The sequence below is a fragment of the Ailuropoda melanoleuca genome, chromosome 2 (assembly GCF_002007445.2).
Source record: "Ailuropoda melanoleuca isolate Jingjing chromosome 2, ASM200744v2, whole genome shotgun sequence".
Classification (NCBI taxonomy): Eukaryota; Metazoa; Chordata; class Mammalia; order Carnivora; family Ursidae; genus Ailuropoda; species Ailuropoda melanoleuca.
In genome coordinates this window covers 24119062-24137460 of record NC_048219.1, presented here as the reverse complement: position 1 = coordinate 24137460, position 18399 = coordinate 24119062, and the positions used below count along the sequence as shown (strand labels likewise).

At 49.9% G+C, this 18399-nt stretch overlaps 1 protein-coding gene across 1 annotated transcript in view; it reads left to right on the top strand.

Moving 5' to 3' along the window:
* AGBL4 (ATP/GTP binding protein like 4) overlaps positions 1–18399 on the top strand; it is a 1364734-nt gene that overhangs the window by 1246754 nt on the left and 99581 nt on the right. Inside the window, exon 8 of the mRNA XM_034652232.1 lies at positions 5393–5507. Within this exon, the coding sequence (XP_034508123.1) occupies positions 5393–5507 (115 nt within the window). The remainder of the gene's footprint in view (positions 1–5392; positions 5508–18399) is intronic.

Sequence of the window (18399 nt, the reverse complement as noted above, 5' to 3'; positions counted from 1 at the left end):
TTCATAACTGAATCAATCAAACCAGTATTTATGCACGCTGGTGTGGGTGAGGCATGCCACCCTTTGGAGGGCAGCATGGGGAAGTGGGCAGAGCCAAGGCCTTGGACTTGGGCAGACCTGAGTGTGAGTCCTACCACCTCCACTTCCCGGCCTAGACCTTCAGCAAGTTCCCACCTCTCAGAGCCTCCGTTTCTTTACCTGCAGAGTGGGGGCAGCAAGATGGTCCTCAAGCGGCTGCTGTGAGGATTAAGTGAGCCTTGCTGCCTTGGGCCTAGCTGCCCACCAGGGCTTAGACTGTGGAGCTGGAGCTGGCCTTCCCCCAGGGAGCTCACTCCTCAGAGTTACCCTGGGGAAATGAGGGGAGGAGAGAGGAGATACACACACACCTACATACACGCATACACACACCACGCACTCAACCAGCAGGACCAAGCACAACCTAACGTTTCCTATGGTAAAGTGGTGACCTTTGCCCCTTCCTCCCTCACCTCCCTCACCTCCCTGCACTGTTTTCTTCCACCTCTATCCCTCACCTATTCTCCCTCTTCTCTCTCTCTCTATCCCTTACAGCCTCACAGTATAAGTGTAACACCAGTCCCACTAAGGGGTGGTCATGGGCTTTTCACTTCCCCGAGCTTCTGTCTTTCCATCTGTGAAATGGGCAGGATTGGAGGTGGAAGGGTAAGAACCAAGACTGTGAACTTAGGTTCTTCAGGGCCAGACTCCATGTGATTCCATAATTTGAAGTCCTTGATTCAGCTCAGGGCAGACAAGGGCCTGATCAGGGGAAGGCCTAGAGTGGCTACTGTCATGTGACCCGCACTCTGGGTCCCGCAGAGACCCCCAACGGTCTCGTTTGAAGCCTGGGCTCCTCCCACTGCAACATATTGCCTCTTAGCAGAGGCAACAACAATAAACCTTACACAGAACTCTCTGGAGAGAAAATCCTGCAGGCATATATGCAAATCATCCTACAAATCAAATGCAAATAGACTCCTGACTCCTCCATACTGCCGAAACGGAAACGGTACCACTTTGAAGCCAGTAGAACTGGATCTGAATCCCATCTAGGCCCCTGTGAGACCTTCAGCAAATGATGTCACAACCCTGACTTTGTTTTTCTACCTGTACGTGGAGCCAGTAGAATTACAGGTCAACCCAGCTAAGGAACGTACAGTGCATTCCATCTTTATCCATTCATGTCACACATAGCTACTGAGGACGTTCCCTGTTCCCAGCGCTGAGCTACATGCTGGCAAGCGAGTGGCCAGGAGGTAGAACTGGCCTTGCTTCCTGCAGCTCACTCTGGAGGGAAGACTTGAACAGCGGATGTAAGCCCCAATCCCCAAACCTCCGGGGCGTAGGAAACGTCACTTTCCCGACTTTTCTGTAACTGAACTTACTTTCCATTTTGAGGCCCCATTCTGCCAGGGACCAGAAACTTAATCTCCATCATTTGGGGATCAGCTTTCCCCAGGATTGTGTAATTTCAGCGAAGAGTGGTGATGCTTTTGGGGATGGTAGACAAATAATGTCATTATCAGTGTCACCATCTGCCACGCTGCTTCCCCCACACCTGCTGCAGCCTCTCGACTTCCCGGGCCTTGGTCGTTGCAGGTCAGCACCAGGGTAGACCCTTGCTCCTGACCGCAAGACTCTTTATGTTTGCTGGCTCTCTGCTAGGTCTGCCCCCAACCTCCACGCCGTCCACCTTCAGGGCACCAAGCCCTCTGCTTTTTCTTCTTCCCAAACCACATTCCCCGCTGCAGTGGGGGCGCCCAGGTCTGCCCCTGTACTTGGCAGTGGTCTCCTGTGCCCTTCATATCCTTCTGCTGGACTGACAAGTCCCCGTTTACCTCTTTCCTTTCTCTCTCAACATCCTCTTGTCCGCACACCTTCAGCCAAACCAAATGGGAGCAATGATTCAGACAACACACATGCCCATTTCCTATGAGCCAGACACTTTGCTTCTACAGGGTCTGGAACAGCACTCACTGTTGTGAGATCCTCACAACAACCCCCGCGATAATTTTCTTCTTTCCTTTTTAAGTGATGCAGAACTGAGCACCTGAGAGGTTAGGCCACACGGCTGTTCAAACCCAGATAGTCTAGTTTCAGAGTCTGTGCCTTTAATCATGAAGCTTTGTTCTTGAATTGAAGGGCTCTTCGTTAGCAGACAGGCCTTCTCCTGCCTCACCTTCCAGCTTTTGTGCAGGATCCCCCCACCCGGAACACCTTCTTCTGGAGCCCCTTCATCTGGCCCACTCCACTCATCCTTTACATCTCCATTCTCCACAGCCCCTTCCCAGGCCCCCTGGGTTCTCAGGGCTCCCGGGGCTGTTCCCACCTGAGCCTCTGCCCGTCACTACAACTAGAGATGCTTTCTGACCGTGCACATTCTAGGGCAGGACCCGCTTCTGTATCTTCCAATGCCAGGCATATGGTGTGGACCTGGCCCTGTGAATATTCATAGAATGAGTGATTTTCAGTTCAGCTAACCCTATGCTCTGTCAAGGTCAAATGAATGCCTGGGGCCAGTATACCAATGGGCATTTATTAGGCACCTGCTATGTACCCTGCCCTGAACCAAGAACACTGGGAGAAATAACCATGAATAGTTGGGATTGCCTGGCGAGGTTCATCATGACCAGGCTGAGGTCAGCCCAGGGCAGCGATCTCTGCGACCTGGTTATAATATCTGATCATCTACCACTTTTCCTGTCTCTCCCCCAGCCTCTCAAGCCTCCAGTCTTCCCATTGTCCTGCTTTCTTCCACCTTCCTGATTAAATCAGTTCAAAAGAAAGGCCCCAGCAAACTTGCTTACCAAAGGAACAGAGACTGATCTGAGGAGGTTGATTGTGTCTCCCTGCAGGAGGGAGATTATTCTCACTTCATAGATGAGGATCCTTCTACTCTGGGGGAGAGGAATAAAAGATGGAATCCCAGACTGCCAGTGTGGGATATGTCCTTGGGAATTACCTATTTTTTTCTCCTAACTTTGAAGATGAGAGTAGGCTGGAGTCTTTCTAAAGCTCACCCAGTAACTGAGCCACAGCTAGAACCCAAGTTCTTGGATGGCTGGTTTGTTGGCTTCTTTAATTCACCATCCTTGTTCCCAAGTCTTGTAACTAACAAACCTCACAGACCAGGATCCCCAGTTCCAAATTCCAATCTGCTTTTTCTGCCCTCGTTGCCTCTCAGCCTTTAATCTCAGTGAGTTTATTAAAGCAATCACCATTTCCAGGTGCTGTGTCAGGCAGTTCAAGTACAGGTGTTCTAACGCAGTCACATGGCAGTCTTCCAGATTGGGTATTATTATTCCTGTCTCAAGATGAGGAAACTGGGCAGGGAAAGCTAGTAGCTTCTCTGGCTAATAACCAGTTAGGGTCCAAATGCAGGTGCCAAGTCCTTCTGCTTCCTCAGTCCATGCGATGCTTTTGGTCTGTGGCCAGGGGTGGCACTTCCTCTCCACTCTTACTTTCTCCACATTTCTCCTCATATTCCTCTCCACTTGCCAGCCCCCCACACACACACACAAAAGCAAAGGCCCTCCTCCCAATTTCCTGATTGAGGGGAATGATTCCTGTTGAACTGTATCTGACCTCCAGCCAAGAGATGAGTCTAAAACCTCTCCTCTCCTTGCCCCACACTCACTGTGGGAAAGCGAGCTCTGGATGGCTGCAGCTTCTGGCCTGGCTTTGTCTTCTCTCATCCTTTTATTAGCTGCCTAATTGGCAGCCCAATTAATCTGCTCATCTGTGAAGGAGGATGGATCACAATGAGCTACTCCATTTCCAGAAGCCATTCTCTACCATTCTCTGAGGCAGCATGGCCAGGCCCTGAGCGCAGGCTGGCTCCTTGATGGAGGGCTGCCCCGGGAGCTGGGGTCAATTAGTGGACAGATTAAGCAATTATTAGCCCCTAACAAGGGCACCTGGTATCATTACCCTGCCTGTTTACTGGCAAACTGCAGCTTTAATATGAAGACCAACAAATAAATTAGGACATCTGGTCTACTGCCGCATTGGTCGAAAAGTAAATGATGTCCAACTGGCTTTCGGCTGCCGATAGATTCTGAGCCCTGGCCTAATGAAAAGCCTGAGATGTCCCACACTGGTCACAGCCGCTTTGGGATGTGCTGTGGAGCCATTTATCATTCTAGGAGCTAAGTGCCTGACGCTGGCACATGGATTGTTCTTAGTTACCCTGCTGCTTCCTCCTGTCTGTCTGTCAAAACATGCTCATCTTTCAGGGCCCAGCTCAAAGCTTCTTTCTCCTTGATGCCTTTCCTTCTCTCTCCAGCAGCAAAGGAGTTCCCTTCTACACTCCGGGAGGGCTGTGCACCCTCCTACCGCTTTCCAGCATTACAGTTATTTCATGGAATGCCAGAGCTCCATTTTGCCTACTTTTTCCCAGGTCTCTGAAGAAGGAGTATAAATGTGGAGAAGGGAAAGGAAGGGTGAGGACTTGGGTTGTTTTTTTCCTCACCCCCTCTCCTGTCAAGCTATGCAGGCTATCACCAAAAGAGAATCAATGAGGGCAGTAACAGGCTCAGATCTGCACTTGAGGAAGATCCCTTTGGCTGCACTGGTGAGGGCACGTTCCAGAAGTGGTCACAGTCGTTCGGGCCAGATGTGGTGGTGGCCTAGAATAGATGAGCAGCAGAGAGATGGAGATACAGGGCAGATCTGCTAGATTCAAGGAAGAGACGTGGGCACTGCCTGATTGTGGAAGGAGAGTCATGGAGAATTCACCTTTTCTAAATTGGTGACCTGGAGGCAAGTGATGGTGCCAGAGAGAAGGCGCAAGAACAGCCAGCCCTGGAGTCTGTGAACAGCGGGTCCTCAAAGTGAGGAAAGGGGCAGAGTTCGGATGTTGAAGAAACCTCCCTCTCCTCATGTGACTTTAACCAAATTCCTCTTCCTCTCTGCCTCCTGGTGTAACCACAGCAATAGGAGGGTTCAGATCCCTGAGTCCCTGACACCATAATCGTCCAATCCAATGTCAACACTTAGACATTAGAGAGCATCTCTTAATTCATTGTTCGGAGTTATCCTGCCTCTCCCCCATCTCTGTCTGTCAAATCCGGGCCCTCCAAGGCACAGCTCAAGTGCTGTTTTCTGAGACGCCCGCACGGTGCTCTGCAGCAGGGCACATGCTCTTCCATCTGCCCGTGGGCTTCAGCATTGTGTCTTGAACTGTCTCTTAGAAACAGAGATACAGTTGTAAAATTCACCAGGCAACACCTAATCCATAGCCAGATACCCACAGCCGTTGACAACATAGGCCAAAAATCACCTTTGGAGATCTTACTGCTTCCAAGCTGAGGAAAATGTGCTCCCTCCTTCTTGAAACACTTTGAAGTTAACCCAGATTCTTCTCTTTCCCTAGGGATCATTGACTTCCTCATAAGCCAGCACCCTATTGCCCGTGTCCTACGGGAACACCTGGTCTTCAAGATTGCACCAATGCTCAACCCTGACGGAGTCTACCTGGGCAATTACAGGTGAGGGGCAGGGGAAGAATGCTTGGGAGCTAGTCATCATGGGATGGTGGGATGGAAGCAAGGAGAAAAAGGGGATATGTTTTGAGAAAGAATTTTCATATTACCCATGAGTTCATTAGAGGACGTTTCACTCTGGTTTTTGAGAATGTGGCTAATGAGCCTTGGATGTTTCATGCACAGCCACCTGGGGTAACTTCCTGGGATTTTCTGGTCAGCTTGCTGGGCCAGGAATCAGGAGAGCGAGAACCAGTTTTGGCTAGAACTATGTAACCTTGGGGAATTCACTTTCCAGTCTGATGCTCAGTTTCTCTTGTATAATGAAGGCAATGAGCACATCCCTGACAAGGCACTGGTGAGAATCAAAAGAAATGGTGGAGAAAAATGTGCTTTGCAGAATATCGTATGGGGGTGACAGCAATGACTATTCTGATTCTGTGTTTCTTCTTGGAGATCATTAATGAAGGAGAGTGGCATCCCAGGTAATCTGAACAGCATTTCTCACGGATGTGGGCATACAATCTTGCCTTACATGCACTCGTGCACTCAGAACTTGAACTGTCTTTCTCCTGGCTGAGCACCATAATTTATAGCCTAAAATTTCACTGCCCAGTGGATCACCTGCCAACAGAATGTTGGATCCTCTGAGATAGCGTGATTACTCTTACTTGACAGTTGAGGCAACAGACCTGCCCAGAGTCACACAGCCAGTGAGATACTGACTAGTTATCAATTTCGCTGTGCACATTACACATCGTTAAAGTGGATTAGTCCCACAACTTGCAAAGTAACATTCGGCCTTGCAGCTTTTGCATGAGAGGCTCTGTCTGACCTGATGCCTTTCTGTCCACCATTCTGCCTCCCCTCCTACCCTCCACTCTTTGGACTCTTGCTCTAGGCACTCTAAGCAAAGCCTAGTTCCCTAGACATGTCCTGTTGGTCCCTGATTCCTTACCTTCCTCTGCCCAGAACCTGCTATCCCTTCCTTGTCTTACTAACCCTTGTTCACACCACAGCTCGTGTCTCTTCTTCTGGAAAGCATTCCCCAAACCCCCAAACAGAATTAGTTACTTCCTCCTCTAAGCGCCCACAGGCCTGGTTATTGAACAAGACTTATCCCATTGCGTGGACCCCATTGGCCTTCAAGCCAGCAGAGAGCAGGGACTGAGCCTTCGTGGTTCCTTGTGTCCATGGTGCCTGGCAGCAGGGATCAGCCCACAGTAGGTGCTCAAAAACTGTTTGATGAACGTGAGTGAAGGAGAGGGATGACTTCATTGATAAAGAAACTAAGGCCTACACATGAGATGGGATTTATCCAAGGTCAGTGGCACAGCTCAGATCAGAACCCAGATTTTTCAATACCCAGCCAGCTCCGTTTTAAACGGAGTTGGTTTACCGCTTTCCAAAAGCACAGCAACTGGGTCCAGGGGGGCTTCTCAATACCTCTGGGTATAAGTTAGAGGGAGCCCATGGGACACATGATGACTTAATTAAAGACAGTTTTGCTTCCTCTGTTAATTGGCTCAAGCAATGGGTCATTAGCGCCGGCAGGTTTTACGGCTAGCTGCAGGCCCGAAAGCAATGCCTTTCCACCTTCCCTGGACAGAACGCACTGTTAGCGGTAATGGTGGTGGAAAGACTGTTTGATTTATGTTAACATTTCTGTTTAATTACAAGAGCGGCAGTGGTCAGAAGGAGGTCAATACTGTCCACTCTACATACTTATTTATGTCATCATCTGCCATCCAGGGATGGCAAGTTGGAAAGAGGTCTGTGACCTTGACCATAATGTCTCCCCTCTCTGGGCTTCCGATAGCCACGGGGGTGATGATGGAGAACTAGATGCCTTCTATATGTCTTCAAGCTCCAGATTTTCTGATTTGGGGATTTCAGGGTAAAAGAGCTCCAACCCTCAGAAATGGTTCTCTATTGAAGTGTAAACGCCCAATGTTTTCCTAGTGAGAATATGTGTTTCTCGTTTTAAGAGCTGGAGCAAATCTCTAACCACAGGCATTAATCCTATTGCTAAAACAGCTCTGAGTTGCAACAAAGAGCCTACCAATCATGAGAATTCACTACTAAAGATTTGGAGAAGATGAAAATAATAATAAAGACTCGGGATTGAGAGCTTCAAGGTGCCTTAGGGGTGCTCCAGGCCAGCCCTCCCTGACGACAGCAGTGTGTCCCGCCGCCTGGGGGGACTTGCCTAGGCATTATAGGGGAGAAAGGAGTTTGGAGTTTGAGTGAGTTTGAGAAACACAGAGTGAAGCAAAATTGAATGTGTTCTTTTACAATAAGATCTTTCAGTTCTAAATATGCTAACCAATAGGAATCTCAGGAGGGGAATATAGTACCTGGTGTTTCCCAAAGATGAGCCAAGGAACCCTTTTCCTGTACAGCTTGTTTCCCCCTCCGTCGTTCACCCACCCCCCCAGCCCCCAGCGGTATTAGAGTTTATTAAACTCAATTTGGGAATTGCCACTCTGGGAATTCTGCTTGCCTGCCCAGTGCCATGTCAAGCCCTCATACTCTTATCTTGTTTAATCCTCAGACGAGTTTGAGAAGGAGGGTGTTCGCTGAGATGTCTCTGCTTGCAAATAATGAAAATCTACTCAAATTAGCTTGAGCACCGAAGGAAAGGTGGGAGGCAGGGAGGGAGGAGTAAAGGAAGCAAGGAAGGGAGTTGGGGAGGGAGGGAAGGATACTTGTCAGAATTCTAGGGCAGTAAACTGCACCGGACCTCGGAGGAACTCATCACATTGCTGGGAACAGGTTGGAACACAGACTGCCCAGTGGCCCCCTCCCTCCTGCTCTCTTTCCCTCCCAGCATCCCGCCAGGACGGGCCCTCTCTCAAGCCTCAGGGAAGTGAAACAATCTGCCTTGGGTCATGGGCCTGTGAGGAGCAGGCTGGGAAGCAGGTCTGCCCCAGACACGCCAGACCCCGTGTGAAGAATGAGAGGCAGGCCTGCCCCCTGGCCGGTCCTGCTGCTCCCCCTTTCTCCTCTTCTACATTAAAGAGACACGTAAGCCAATCAAGGAAGGAAAGGCAGATTTCCCAGGTTTAATCACGCAGAACTTACATTTTATAAGACAGGTACCTATACTCTGACATTTATAGCAGAATAGCCTTTCGGTGCAGCCGATGGCAGCGGCAGGACAGCTACTGCTCTTCGCTGGGAGGCACCGCGCTGGCTAACCGCTACCGGCTCGGCGCTTGGACTGTGGCCTCCGGGCAGGGTCGGGACGGCCCCTGCGGGCTTCCAGCAACTCCGGCACACTGCCTGGAGCTCCGCAGCCATTAGAGCACGTCAGGACGGACAGCAATGCTGCCGTGGCGTGTGGTACTGACCCCGGGCAGCTGGTCGCTCTGTCTCACTCGCTCCACCCCGACCACGCGGGCCTCTTTTTCAGCAGCATCCGAGGCTTCGTGCCCACTCACAGGACGGCCTCCTGGGCCTCGGCCCCGCCCTTTCATAGCCCTTGCAGCCCGTGGTCATCGTGCGTGATCATGCAACTTTGTTTAAGGACCACTTGCATCTCTAGACAGCAGACCCCATGCAGTCAGGAGTTGTCCACCTCCGTCCCCGAAGCCTGGCAGAGCGCCCAACACGGAACGGGCCTTCGATACGTGTTCTCTGGGGACGAATAAACTCAGCCGCAGCCGCAGCGTTCAGTCCCAGTGCCGGGGGCGGAGTTACTCCTCCAAGGCGGAGGAGCACTGGCCCGATGCCTCCCCTCCCGACCCTTTACCTGCCTGCCTGCTTGTCTTGCTCTTACGCTGGTGTGGCGTGAATACCACGGTGGGCGGTGGTTGTGTTTCAGCACACTCTGGGTTTGCAGCCACACGTTGTTACTGTACGGAACATTATACTCTTAAGGATATTTAAGGGGCACCTGGGTGGCACAGCCGTTAAGTGTCTGCCTTCAGCTCAGGGCGTGATCCCGGCGTTATGGGATCGAGCCCCACATCAGGCTTCTCCACTAGAAGCCTGCTTCTTCCTCTCCCACTCCCCCTGCTTGTGTTCCCTCTCTCACTGGCTGTCTCTCTCTGTTAAATAAATAAATAAAATCTTAAAAAAAAGAGAGAGATATTTAAAAACCAGGGGCGCCTGGGTGGCACAGCGGTTAAGCGTCTGCCTTCAGCTTGGGGCGTGATCCCGGCGTTCATGGGATCGAGCCCCACGTCAGGCTCCTCCGCTGGGAGCCTGCTTCTCCCTCTCCCACTCCCCCTGCTTGTGTCCCTCTCTCGCTGGCTGTCTCTATCTCTGTTGAATAAATAAATAAAATCTTAAAAAAAAAAAAGGATATTTAAAAACCACATTTGATCTTTACAACAACTCTTCGAGAAAGGAAAGTCAGTTTTTATTATATCCATTTGAGCCAAGGGGAAACTGAGGCTGTGAAGGTGAAGAGCCAGGCTCGAAGTCACATGGTGTATCCAGGGACTCTCTGCATCCCCAGATGCGGCCTTTGCCTTACAAGCCTGGAGGTGGAAGTGGAGAAGTGGCGCTCTAACGTTCCCCACCCTCCTGAGCCTTCTCGTCCTTGGGCGAGACACTCCCCTCCCCTGGCCTCAGTCTCCCTCCTCCCCTCCTGGAAGAAGAAGATGAGGTGGAAGGCATCTTCTGTCATCCGGTAGTAGTACCGGGGAGAGGCTCTGTCAAAAATGGTACGGTCACACCAGGCATGAACTTGCTGACGTCATACCATGTGAAATAAGCCAGTCACAAAAAGACAACTACTGTACAAGTCCACTTACACGAAGTACTTAGAGTCGTCAGAATGACAGAGACAGAAAGTGGAATGGTGGTTACCAAGGGCTAGAGGGAAGGGGGAATGGGGAGTCAGAGTTTAATGGGTACAGAGTTTCAGGTTGACAAGAGAAACAGTTTTGGAGATGGGTAGTGGTGATGATAACACGGCATTAGGAGTGTACTTAATACCACAGAACAGCACACTTAGAAATGATTAAGGTGATAAATTGTATGTTATGTGTATTTTACCACAATAAAAGAATAAGAACGGTACCACTACTGATGCCACGTGAGCATCGTTGGAGGGTTCTGGGGAGTCTGAGGCCTAGAGGTCTTGAGGGATGAATCCTGTCGCTTCAGGTATCACAGAGCCAAGAAGCTGCAAGGCAGCTCCCAGTTGGAAGGCCACTGGGGGGCGGGGGTGATGGGCTGAGTGGGTCTACAGTCATCCAGTGGGTGGGTTGGCAGTTCCCAACGTCCCCCACACACGCTGTCTCTGCCGCCTTGTCCCCATCACTCCCTCCACAGAGCAGAGCCCCCCCCCCGTACCCCCACTGCGACTGATTCCTTCTGAGCATGTGGAATGCACGAGTTGCCTTGCATTTGAAAAGCAGACTCTCCATCTCCATATGACAATATGAAACTCTGTGTTGGGTTTGCATTTCTTAATTAGGTGCTTGTCATTGTGTATTCCGTAGAGCCACGTATAAGTAAACAGTCTTAGACCTTTGAATAAATTTATTGGTTTTATTTATGTTTCTGGGCATAAAAATCTATAATTACCAGGTACAGCCTCAGTATAACTGGTATTTAATGACAATTACTTTTTGTTACCATAGAAATGAGTCCAAAGTAGTTACCCATAATTTCTCATTTCCCAAACCTCACACATGCTGAATTGCGATATTACCATAGTAATTGCCTATTAGTCATCATAAAATACGCAGTTACCCAAAAGATAGCAGGATGCTGTGAAATTTCTCATCTTCAGAAAACCTCAGTGCTTCTTGGGAGCGTGGAGGTGGGGGAGAGCCACAGACCCCGCGGGGTGGTGCAGAAATGATTCAGCTTTACAGCCCGGCACCGCAGCCCCCGCCGTGGAAATGCACAGCCCTCCCGTCGGCGGACCCGCAGCACGTCGCATCTCCTGGCCCTGGTGATTCTCACGTAGCCGAGGATGCTCGGTGCGGGACAGCCAATTTAACAAAGGTTTACTGAGGGCCTGCTGAGTGTCAGGCCCTGCGCTGGGCCTCGGGGAAGCAGATGGAAATCAGAGGCAGCCTTTGCCAATAAGAAGCCCAGTGTTTGTATTAGAGGGGTGCGTGTATGATGCCACAGAGGCCTAGCTAATAACGCTAATGTCTAAGTGCCGACTAACCATGCATTAGACAGAGCATCTCATTCAACGCTCGCAGCAGCCCTGGGACGCAAGTGGTGGTAGAGCCCATCTTTCTCACACTAAACATTTTTATGTCACGAAACTGAATACACTGGAACTGAAGAACACAGGAGGAAAATATTTAATCGATACATGAGGAACTACCGAAATCAGTAAGAAAATCTTGAATAACTTTTTAGAAAACTAAAGGACAGCTAAAGTTAATTCACGAGGAGATTTTTAAAAAGTGATCAAAAACTAGAGGAGAAAGAATTTTACGCGATTGTATCGAGTGTAGTTGATATAATATTATATCAGTTTCAGGTGGACAATACAGTGATTTGACAATTCTGTACATTACTCAGCGCTTGGTGTCAGTGTAGTCACCATCTGTGCACATACGTTATTACAGATTATTAACTCTATGCCCGATGCTGTACTTTTCATCTCCAGGACTTATTTATTTTAGAACTGGAAGTTTGCTCCCGTCAATCCCCTCACCTATTTCGCCCATCCCCTACCCCACGACCACCAATTTGAGCTCTGTATTGATAACTCTATTTCGACAGCTCCGTTCTAAATACAGAAGGAAGTCGAGGCACAGAGGCAGAGGAACTTGCCGCGGGCCTCCCGGCAGGAAGGGTCAGAGCAGGTTTGTGAATCCAGGCAGGCCGATCCTGGCCTCCTACAGAATTCACCTGCTGCTGCATGGTGTCCTGAAATCAGGCAGTGCCTCCCTTTGGCACTGATGAGGGAGGGTTCTTGAAGGATGGAAGATATATCGGATTTCACCAGACAAGACAGTAAAAAAGAGATGGGCACAGCAAAACATCATTCAGCGCGGCAGAGGCTGATACCAGGCAAGGTATTTCCAACGCACACACACGCGCGCACACACATGCACGCACACACACATGCACACACACGCACGCACACGCGCACACACGCATGCGCACACACATGCGCGCACACATGCGCACGCACGCACACACATGCACGTGCGCGCACACGTGCACACACACGCACACACGCACACACATGCATCATAACTGGCTGACCTTGCCCACCTCAACAACCAAAAGGAGGAAACATTTTCAACTTTCCAAAATGGAATAGAACATACAATTAGCAATGTGAAATATAAATGCATGTCAATATTCTATTTGTTCTTTAAGGGCATAAAAACTGTGCACTTTTCATCACGCTTGAAATGGAAACCAAGGCCCATCGCAAGGATCGCCTCACCAAGAGGTCTGCCAGCCCCTTCCCACCGTGCCTCCTTCCCCACCCCGGCCACACTCCCCACCCTCGGTGCCTCTGTCACAGCACCGTCAGCCTTGGAGTGGGATGGGAGCTGAGGCCTCCAGTGCAGTGCCCCACCCAGGGCTGGGATCCCCTCAGTAGTGTCCCTGAGTGATAGCTGGACCCCCCTCTTGTCCACCCCCAGTCCTGGGTGGTTCCCTCCCTTCTAAAGCGTCACCAAGCTACCAGCTTGGACTGGTAGAGAGGGTTGGGATTCAGGCTAAATCTGCTAGTCCATCCCTTCCACTTCCCCCTGAAGGATTATTCTGTTTTAGTCTATCTTTCACATGGTAACCCTTTAGCCATCTGAAGATCGTGTGTCCCCACACTTCCCCACTCTCCACTCCAAATGCTCCAGCTCCTCTTCCCCAGGCTGGACATTCCCCAGAGCCTTGTACCTTTTCACATGCCGTCTGAAATGCAGTCCCCTCCCCGTCCTTCCTGCTGGTCTCTGAACACATTTGTCAGATGTTTGTCATTGTCTGTCTTTCAGGCCTAGTGTTCAGGGCTGAACAGTTACGATAACGATGATGATGATGGTGGTGATGAACAGCCCACATCTATGGAACCTCCAGGGCTGCCACCATTCCTTTTTCCATTTAGTCCTCAGGACAACTCTACCATTACTCTCATTTTACAGATGAGGAAACTGAGGTATAGATAGATGAGGAGGGTCCCTTAAGGTCCTAGAGCTAGCTAGTGGAGCAGGAGTAGGAAGGGACCATCACAGGCCTAATTCTGGGGACATACTTCTGATGCAGGCTGCATGCACATCACTCCCCGACATTCTGGGGGCATACCTCTCCTGATGCAGCCTGCACACATGTTGCTTCCTGACATTGAGCTCTCCTCAACCTGCATCTCTCTACTCGCATTTCTGCTAAGTCACAACTCCCCTGGCTTTTCCTAGAGCCTTACAAGAAGCCTGTGGCCTATAGACGGGATAGGTATCACTCTCTCTCTTTGAACAAAGAAGAAACCAAGCCACAGAGAGGCTCAGAAACTTGCTCAAGGTCACACAGTGCATGAACCACATAGTTAGTCAAGATGAAGTATAAGTGACAACAGGGGCCAGACAGAGCCTCACCTCCCAGAAACACTCTCCTGCCTTATGTAACCTGAGCAATGTTTCTAAGGAGGCTGAAAGGATGCTGGGGCTGGCAGTGTAATCAGGTGTCTAACCCACAAGTGCACACCGCCAAAACCAATTATTCAAATGAGCTTCGCAGCCAGGTTCCACAGAAAAGGCCAGATGGCTAGATGTCTGTGGAGGCAGCCCCCCATCCCTGTCCCTGCAAGCCGCTGAATAGCATTTCAAAGTTATAGTTGATAGCAAGTTGATTTTAATAATTGATTCTACAGCGAAGACCAGCCTCTGAGGAGACAGTAACCCAGAACAAGTGGCTGGGGAGTCTGGAGGAGCAAAACAATAGAATCAAGATCTTTTGTCATTTCTGGCCTTAGTTCCTAAGCCACTGCTTGAAGAGTGTTAGTGCCCTGTGGAAACTCCTCCCTGGCTCCCTGTTGGCCATCAGCAAGAACCTCAGCTCCGTAGCTGGTGTTCGAGCATGCGCAGTGTCCAGGAGCTTCCCTCTCGGGTTCATCTCCCACTGTCCACCTTGCTCCTGCCCTAACACCACCATCCACTCCTCTTGCCTTCCTGGGCCCTTTGCAGGGCCCTAAACTGGCCCACTCTTGCTCACACCTGTGCCTTTGCTGGCACTCTACCTCTGTTTCAGAAGCCTTTCAACTCCATCATTTCTTCCCCCTCTTCTTTATTTCTGTTCCTTGCCTCCCCCCCAACTTCCTTCCCTCAGGCATTCACATAGCACAGACTTTGTACTGCGCACTGGGCAACTGGCTGGGCTTTGCCCTGGGCTCGCCCTCAAGAAGGAGATGTTGTGTGAGGTGAGCCTTGAGGGATGAGGCGGAGGTTAGCCGGGGAAGAGATTGGCAACACGTTCTAAAACAAAGGGATAATGTTAAATAACAGCGGTGTTGATGATAATACAAACTTTAATAGAACTTATGCAAGCTACCAGCCCCTGTTGTAAGTGTTTTTACGTATTATTTCCACTGAAGATGGAACTCATCATATGCCTGCTCCCACTCCCACCCTACTTCCACCAGTTTAGAAGGAGACAGAGGGATCTGAAAGATCGGGGTCAAAATACTAGCATTATTATTGGTAAAAGCAGGATTTGGAAGGCATGATTTAACTCTGTGGATAAAATTGGCCCCTTCCTTCTAAACCCCCAAGTTCAACTTTGCCACCAGCCCCAAGCCAAGCAGAAAGTGAGCTGCCTCTCAGAAGGCAGTCCATGTGACAGAGAGGCGGTCAGAATGGACCCTCCCAGCAGGGTCACAGATCTCAGCAAGTCATGCCTGGAGGGGCTAGGCCAACAGGCTCTGCCCCTTTTCTCAAGTGGACCATCAGATAAGTTTCAGTGCCTCCCTCTGGGAAGAGGCAACAAGGGAATGGAGAGGAAGAGCCATTCTCTTATTGCTGGACGCTAAGAGTCCCTGTTGGGGTTGAAATAGGAGCTCCCTACTAACAACCCCATGAACCTGTGAGGTAGGTTCTTGTATTATCCTCATATTACAGATAAGGAAATCGATGCACATAAAGTGGTTAATTAACTTGCCCAAGGTCCCACGGTAGTAGGAGATTCCGGAGTCAAAACCAGGGAGCTGTCTTGGAACCCCAGAGCCTAGCCTCAGCCTTGCCGCCTGAGCCCTGAGTGTGCAGAAAGCCTTGGGAGATGGCAAGTGGTCTGACGTGGCCGTGGTGCGAGGTCAGAGCTACAGACCGCAGTGGAAGTTCACGCACTGCACAAAGGCACCAGCTCGGAGGGCAGGGGGAGGCTGGCATGCAGCCCAGGCCTGAGCAGCCTTGGGACTTGGAAGAATTACATCAGCCCACAGGAGGGGGCACCGTCTTGCAATTAGTTCATAAGATGTAACATGTGTGAGCCTTACGTGGCATAGAGATTAGGGACATGGTTGAAGAAGCTGGGGGAATAAGTGGGGACCAGTTTGTGGAAGACCCTGACAGTCCTACCAAGATCAAACTATGAGACCAGTTAACATATGTGTAGCCCTGATCTCAAACTAGGCAGTGTCTCCGACATTTTCCACGGCTGATCTCGTTTAATCCTCAAAACAACCCTCTGAGGTAAGCAAGATCCACATTGCCCGGATGAGGGCTGAGGCACAGTGAGCCACACAGCTAAGATGTGGCCAAAGCCATGATCTTATCCAGACAGTGTGGCTCCAGAGTCCACACTGCCATCTAAGCTACCTTTCAGGCTTAGACAAGGTGGGCAGAGGTCTCACCTGCTCCCAGAGCTTGTGAAGACCTAAAGGACTTTTCTTCTCTTTTGTGTTTCCTTTGCCCTTTCTCACTTAAGAAGTTAAAATAGATGATTTCTAGATGAAGGGCCAGTGCACTCCTTTAGAAAATGTTCCCCCTTGGGCCTTGTTAAACATTTCTTTTTACTCCTTGTCAGTGTTCTTACTGAGGGAAAATAATCTCTTTGTCCTGGAATGAACTTCCAATGCTGCTCTTACATAGCTATGTGACCTCCGCCTCCGTTTCCCTATCTTTGAGATGTGGGGATTGGGTTTTATGAAATCTTGGATCCTTTTAGTTGGTGATTCTCAGAATTCTCCTAAGCCACCATGTGGAAATCCACCCCCCTCCCCAAGCCTGGTGTTGCTGCCCAGCAGGAGACAGGATGAAGGAGACTGAAACCCCAGAGCACAGGCTCTCCATGGGAAGGGAGAAGGCACTCTAACAAAGCTTCTCCTTGTCCACTAGTAATAAGTTCTGGGTGAAAGGACCTAGCAATTTCAAGGTTAAAGATGATCCCTTTTCCAAGTGTGGTCTGAGTACTCCTTTCCCCCAACCCTACCACCTTGCCAGAAAGGCCAGCACTGCGAGGTCAAGATCTTGCTGACCCTTGGAGGTGGGAAGTCCTACATCATCCTAGCTCTGCTATGGACCTTGAGAATATCCAGGGCCTCCTCACATGTACATGCAGTTTGTGCACTGCCCAAAGACTCCTGGTCAAGGGGCCAGGCTGCCTGTGACTGCTCCCAACCCCATGTCTAGCCAGAGCAAGTGTTCTTCACCCACTCAGAAGGGGCACTTGTTTATCAGCTTGGAGGGGAGCATCTTTTGTCAATTTGCATGAAGGTACTTTTCATGTTAGCCCCCATTTGAGACCCGGTTTCCCCATTTTTTTTTAAGATTTTTAAAGAGAGAGAAAACGAGCAGGGGAAGGGACAGAGGGACAAGCAGACTCCCCACAAAGAGGGAAGCCTGATGCAGGGCTCGATCGCAGAACCCTGAGATCATGATCTGAGCCAAAGTCAGATACTTAATCGACCGAGCCACCCAGGCTCCCCTCAGTTTCGCCATTTAAAAATTAAGGGTGCTGCATACACCCCTCACCTCACATGAGTCCCCTCAGTTGGTCGCTGACCTGACTCCCAGGACTGCTAAGAGAGAATAGAGTGACAGCTAAGAACATGGGCTTTAGAGCTAGCAGACTGCGTTCAAGTCTTGCCTCTCGCTTGTCCTTGCTGGGCTACAGACAAATTACTTAAGCTTTCTGAGTCTGTATTTATACAGTCTAATGGAGAGCTCGCTGTGTGTCTGATGGTGACTCAAGGGCAAATGAAATAGATTCAGTTCCTACCCTTCTGGTGCTTTCAGGTCTTTGAACAAAACACATGAATTTGTCCAAGGTCACAAAACTACTCAGTGGGATATCTGGTACTCAAACCCAAGTCCTTCTGACTTGGAACCTATGGTCTTATCTTTTTTTCTTTTTTAAGATTTTACTTATTTTTTTCAGAGAGAGAGAGAGAACACGAGTGGGAGGGGCAGAGGGAGAGTGAGAATCTCAAGCAGACGCCACACTGAGCGTGGAACCCAAAGTGGGGCTCGATCTCACAACCATGAGATCATGACCTGAGGGGAAACCAAGAGCCTGATGCTCAGGCCAAGCCACCCAGGCGCTGCTCTGTGTTGTTATCCATTCTCCTATTTGCCCTTACAGCCCAGGTTGCGTCCTTGTTGTGATAGTCTAAGAGGGAATGTGAGGGAAATGCTTTCAATATCCTGGGGGTGGTGATGCAGAGCAGGTGTGTTGTAATTATCCCTTATGTCTGGGACAAAGGACACTGCCTGCCATCCTCCATCTCCACCATAGCGGAGCCCACCCCACCTGCTAAGCATTTTGCAGGAGCTATTGATGACAGACTGCCTGGCATTCTGACACTGGCCAATCAATTGAGCTAGAAGGTGCCTCAGGCCAAGGGCAATTGAATCCCAACCTTTTAGTGGCATTAAATAAAGCAATATTTATTTTGCTTTTGGTGCAAATATACTTAATCCGATCTAGCTCATTGGTAATGCTGAAAAACTGCTGCGTTTGAGAGACAATTGCATGT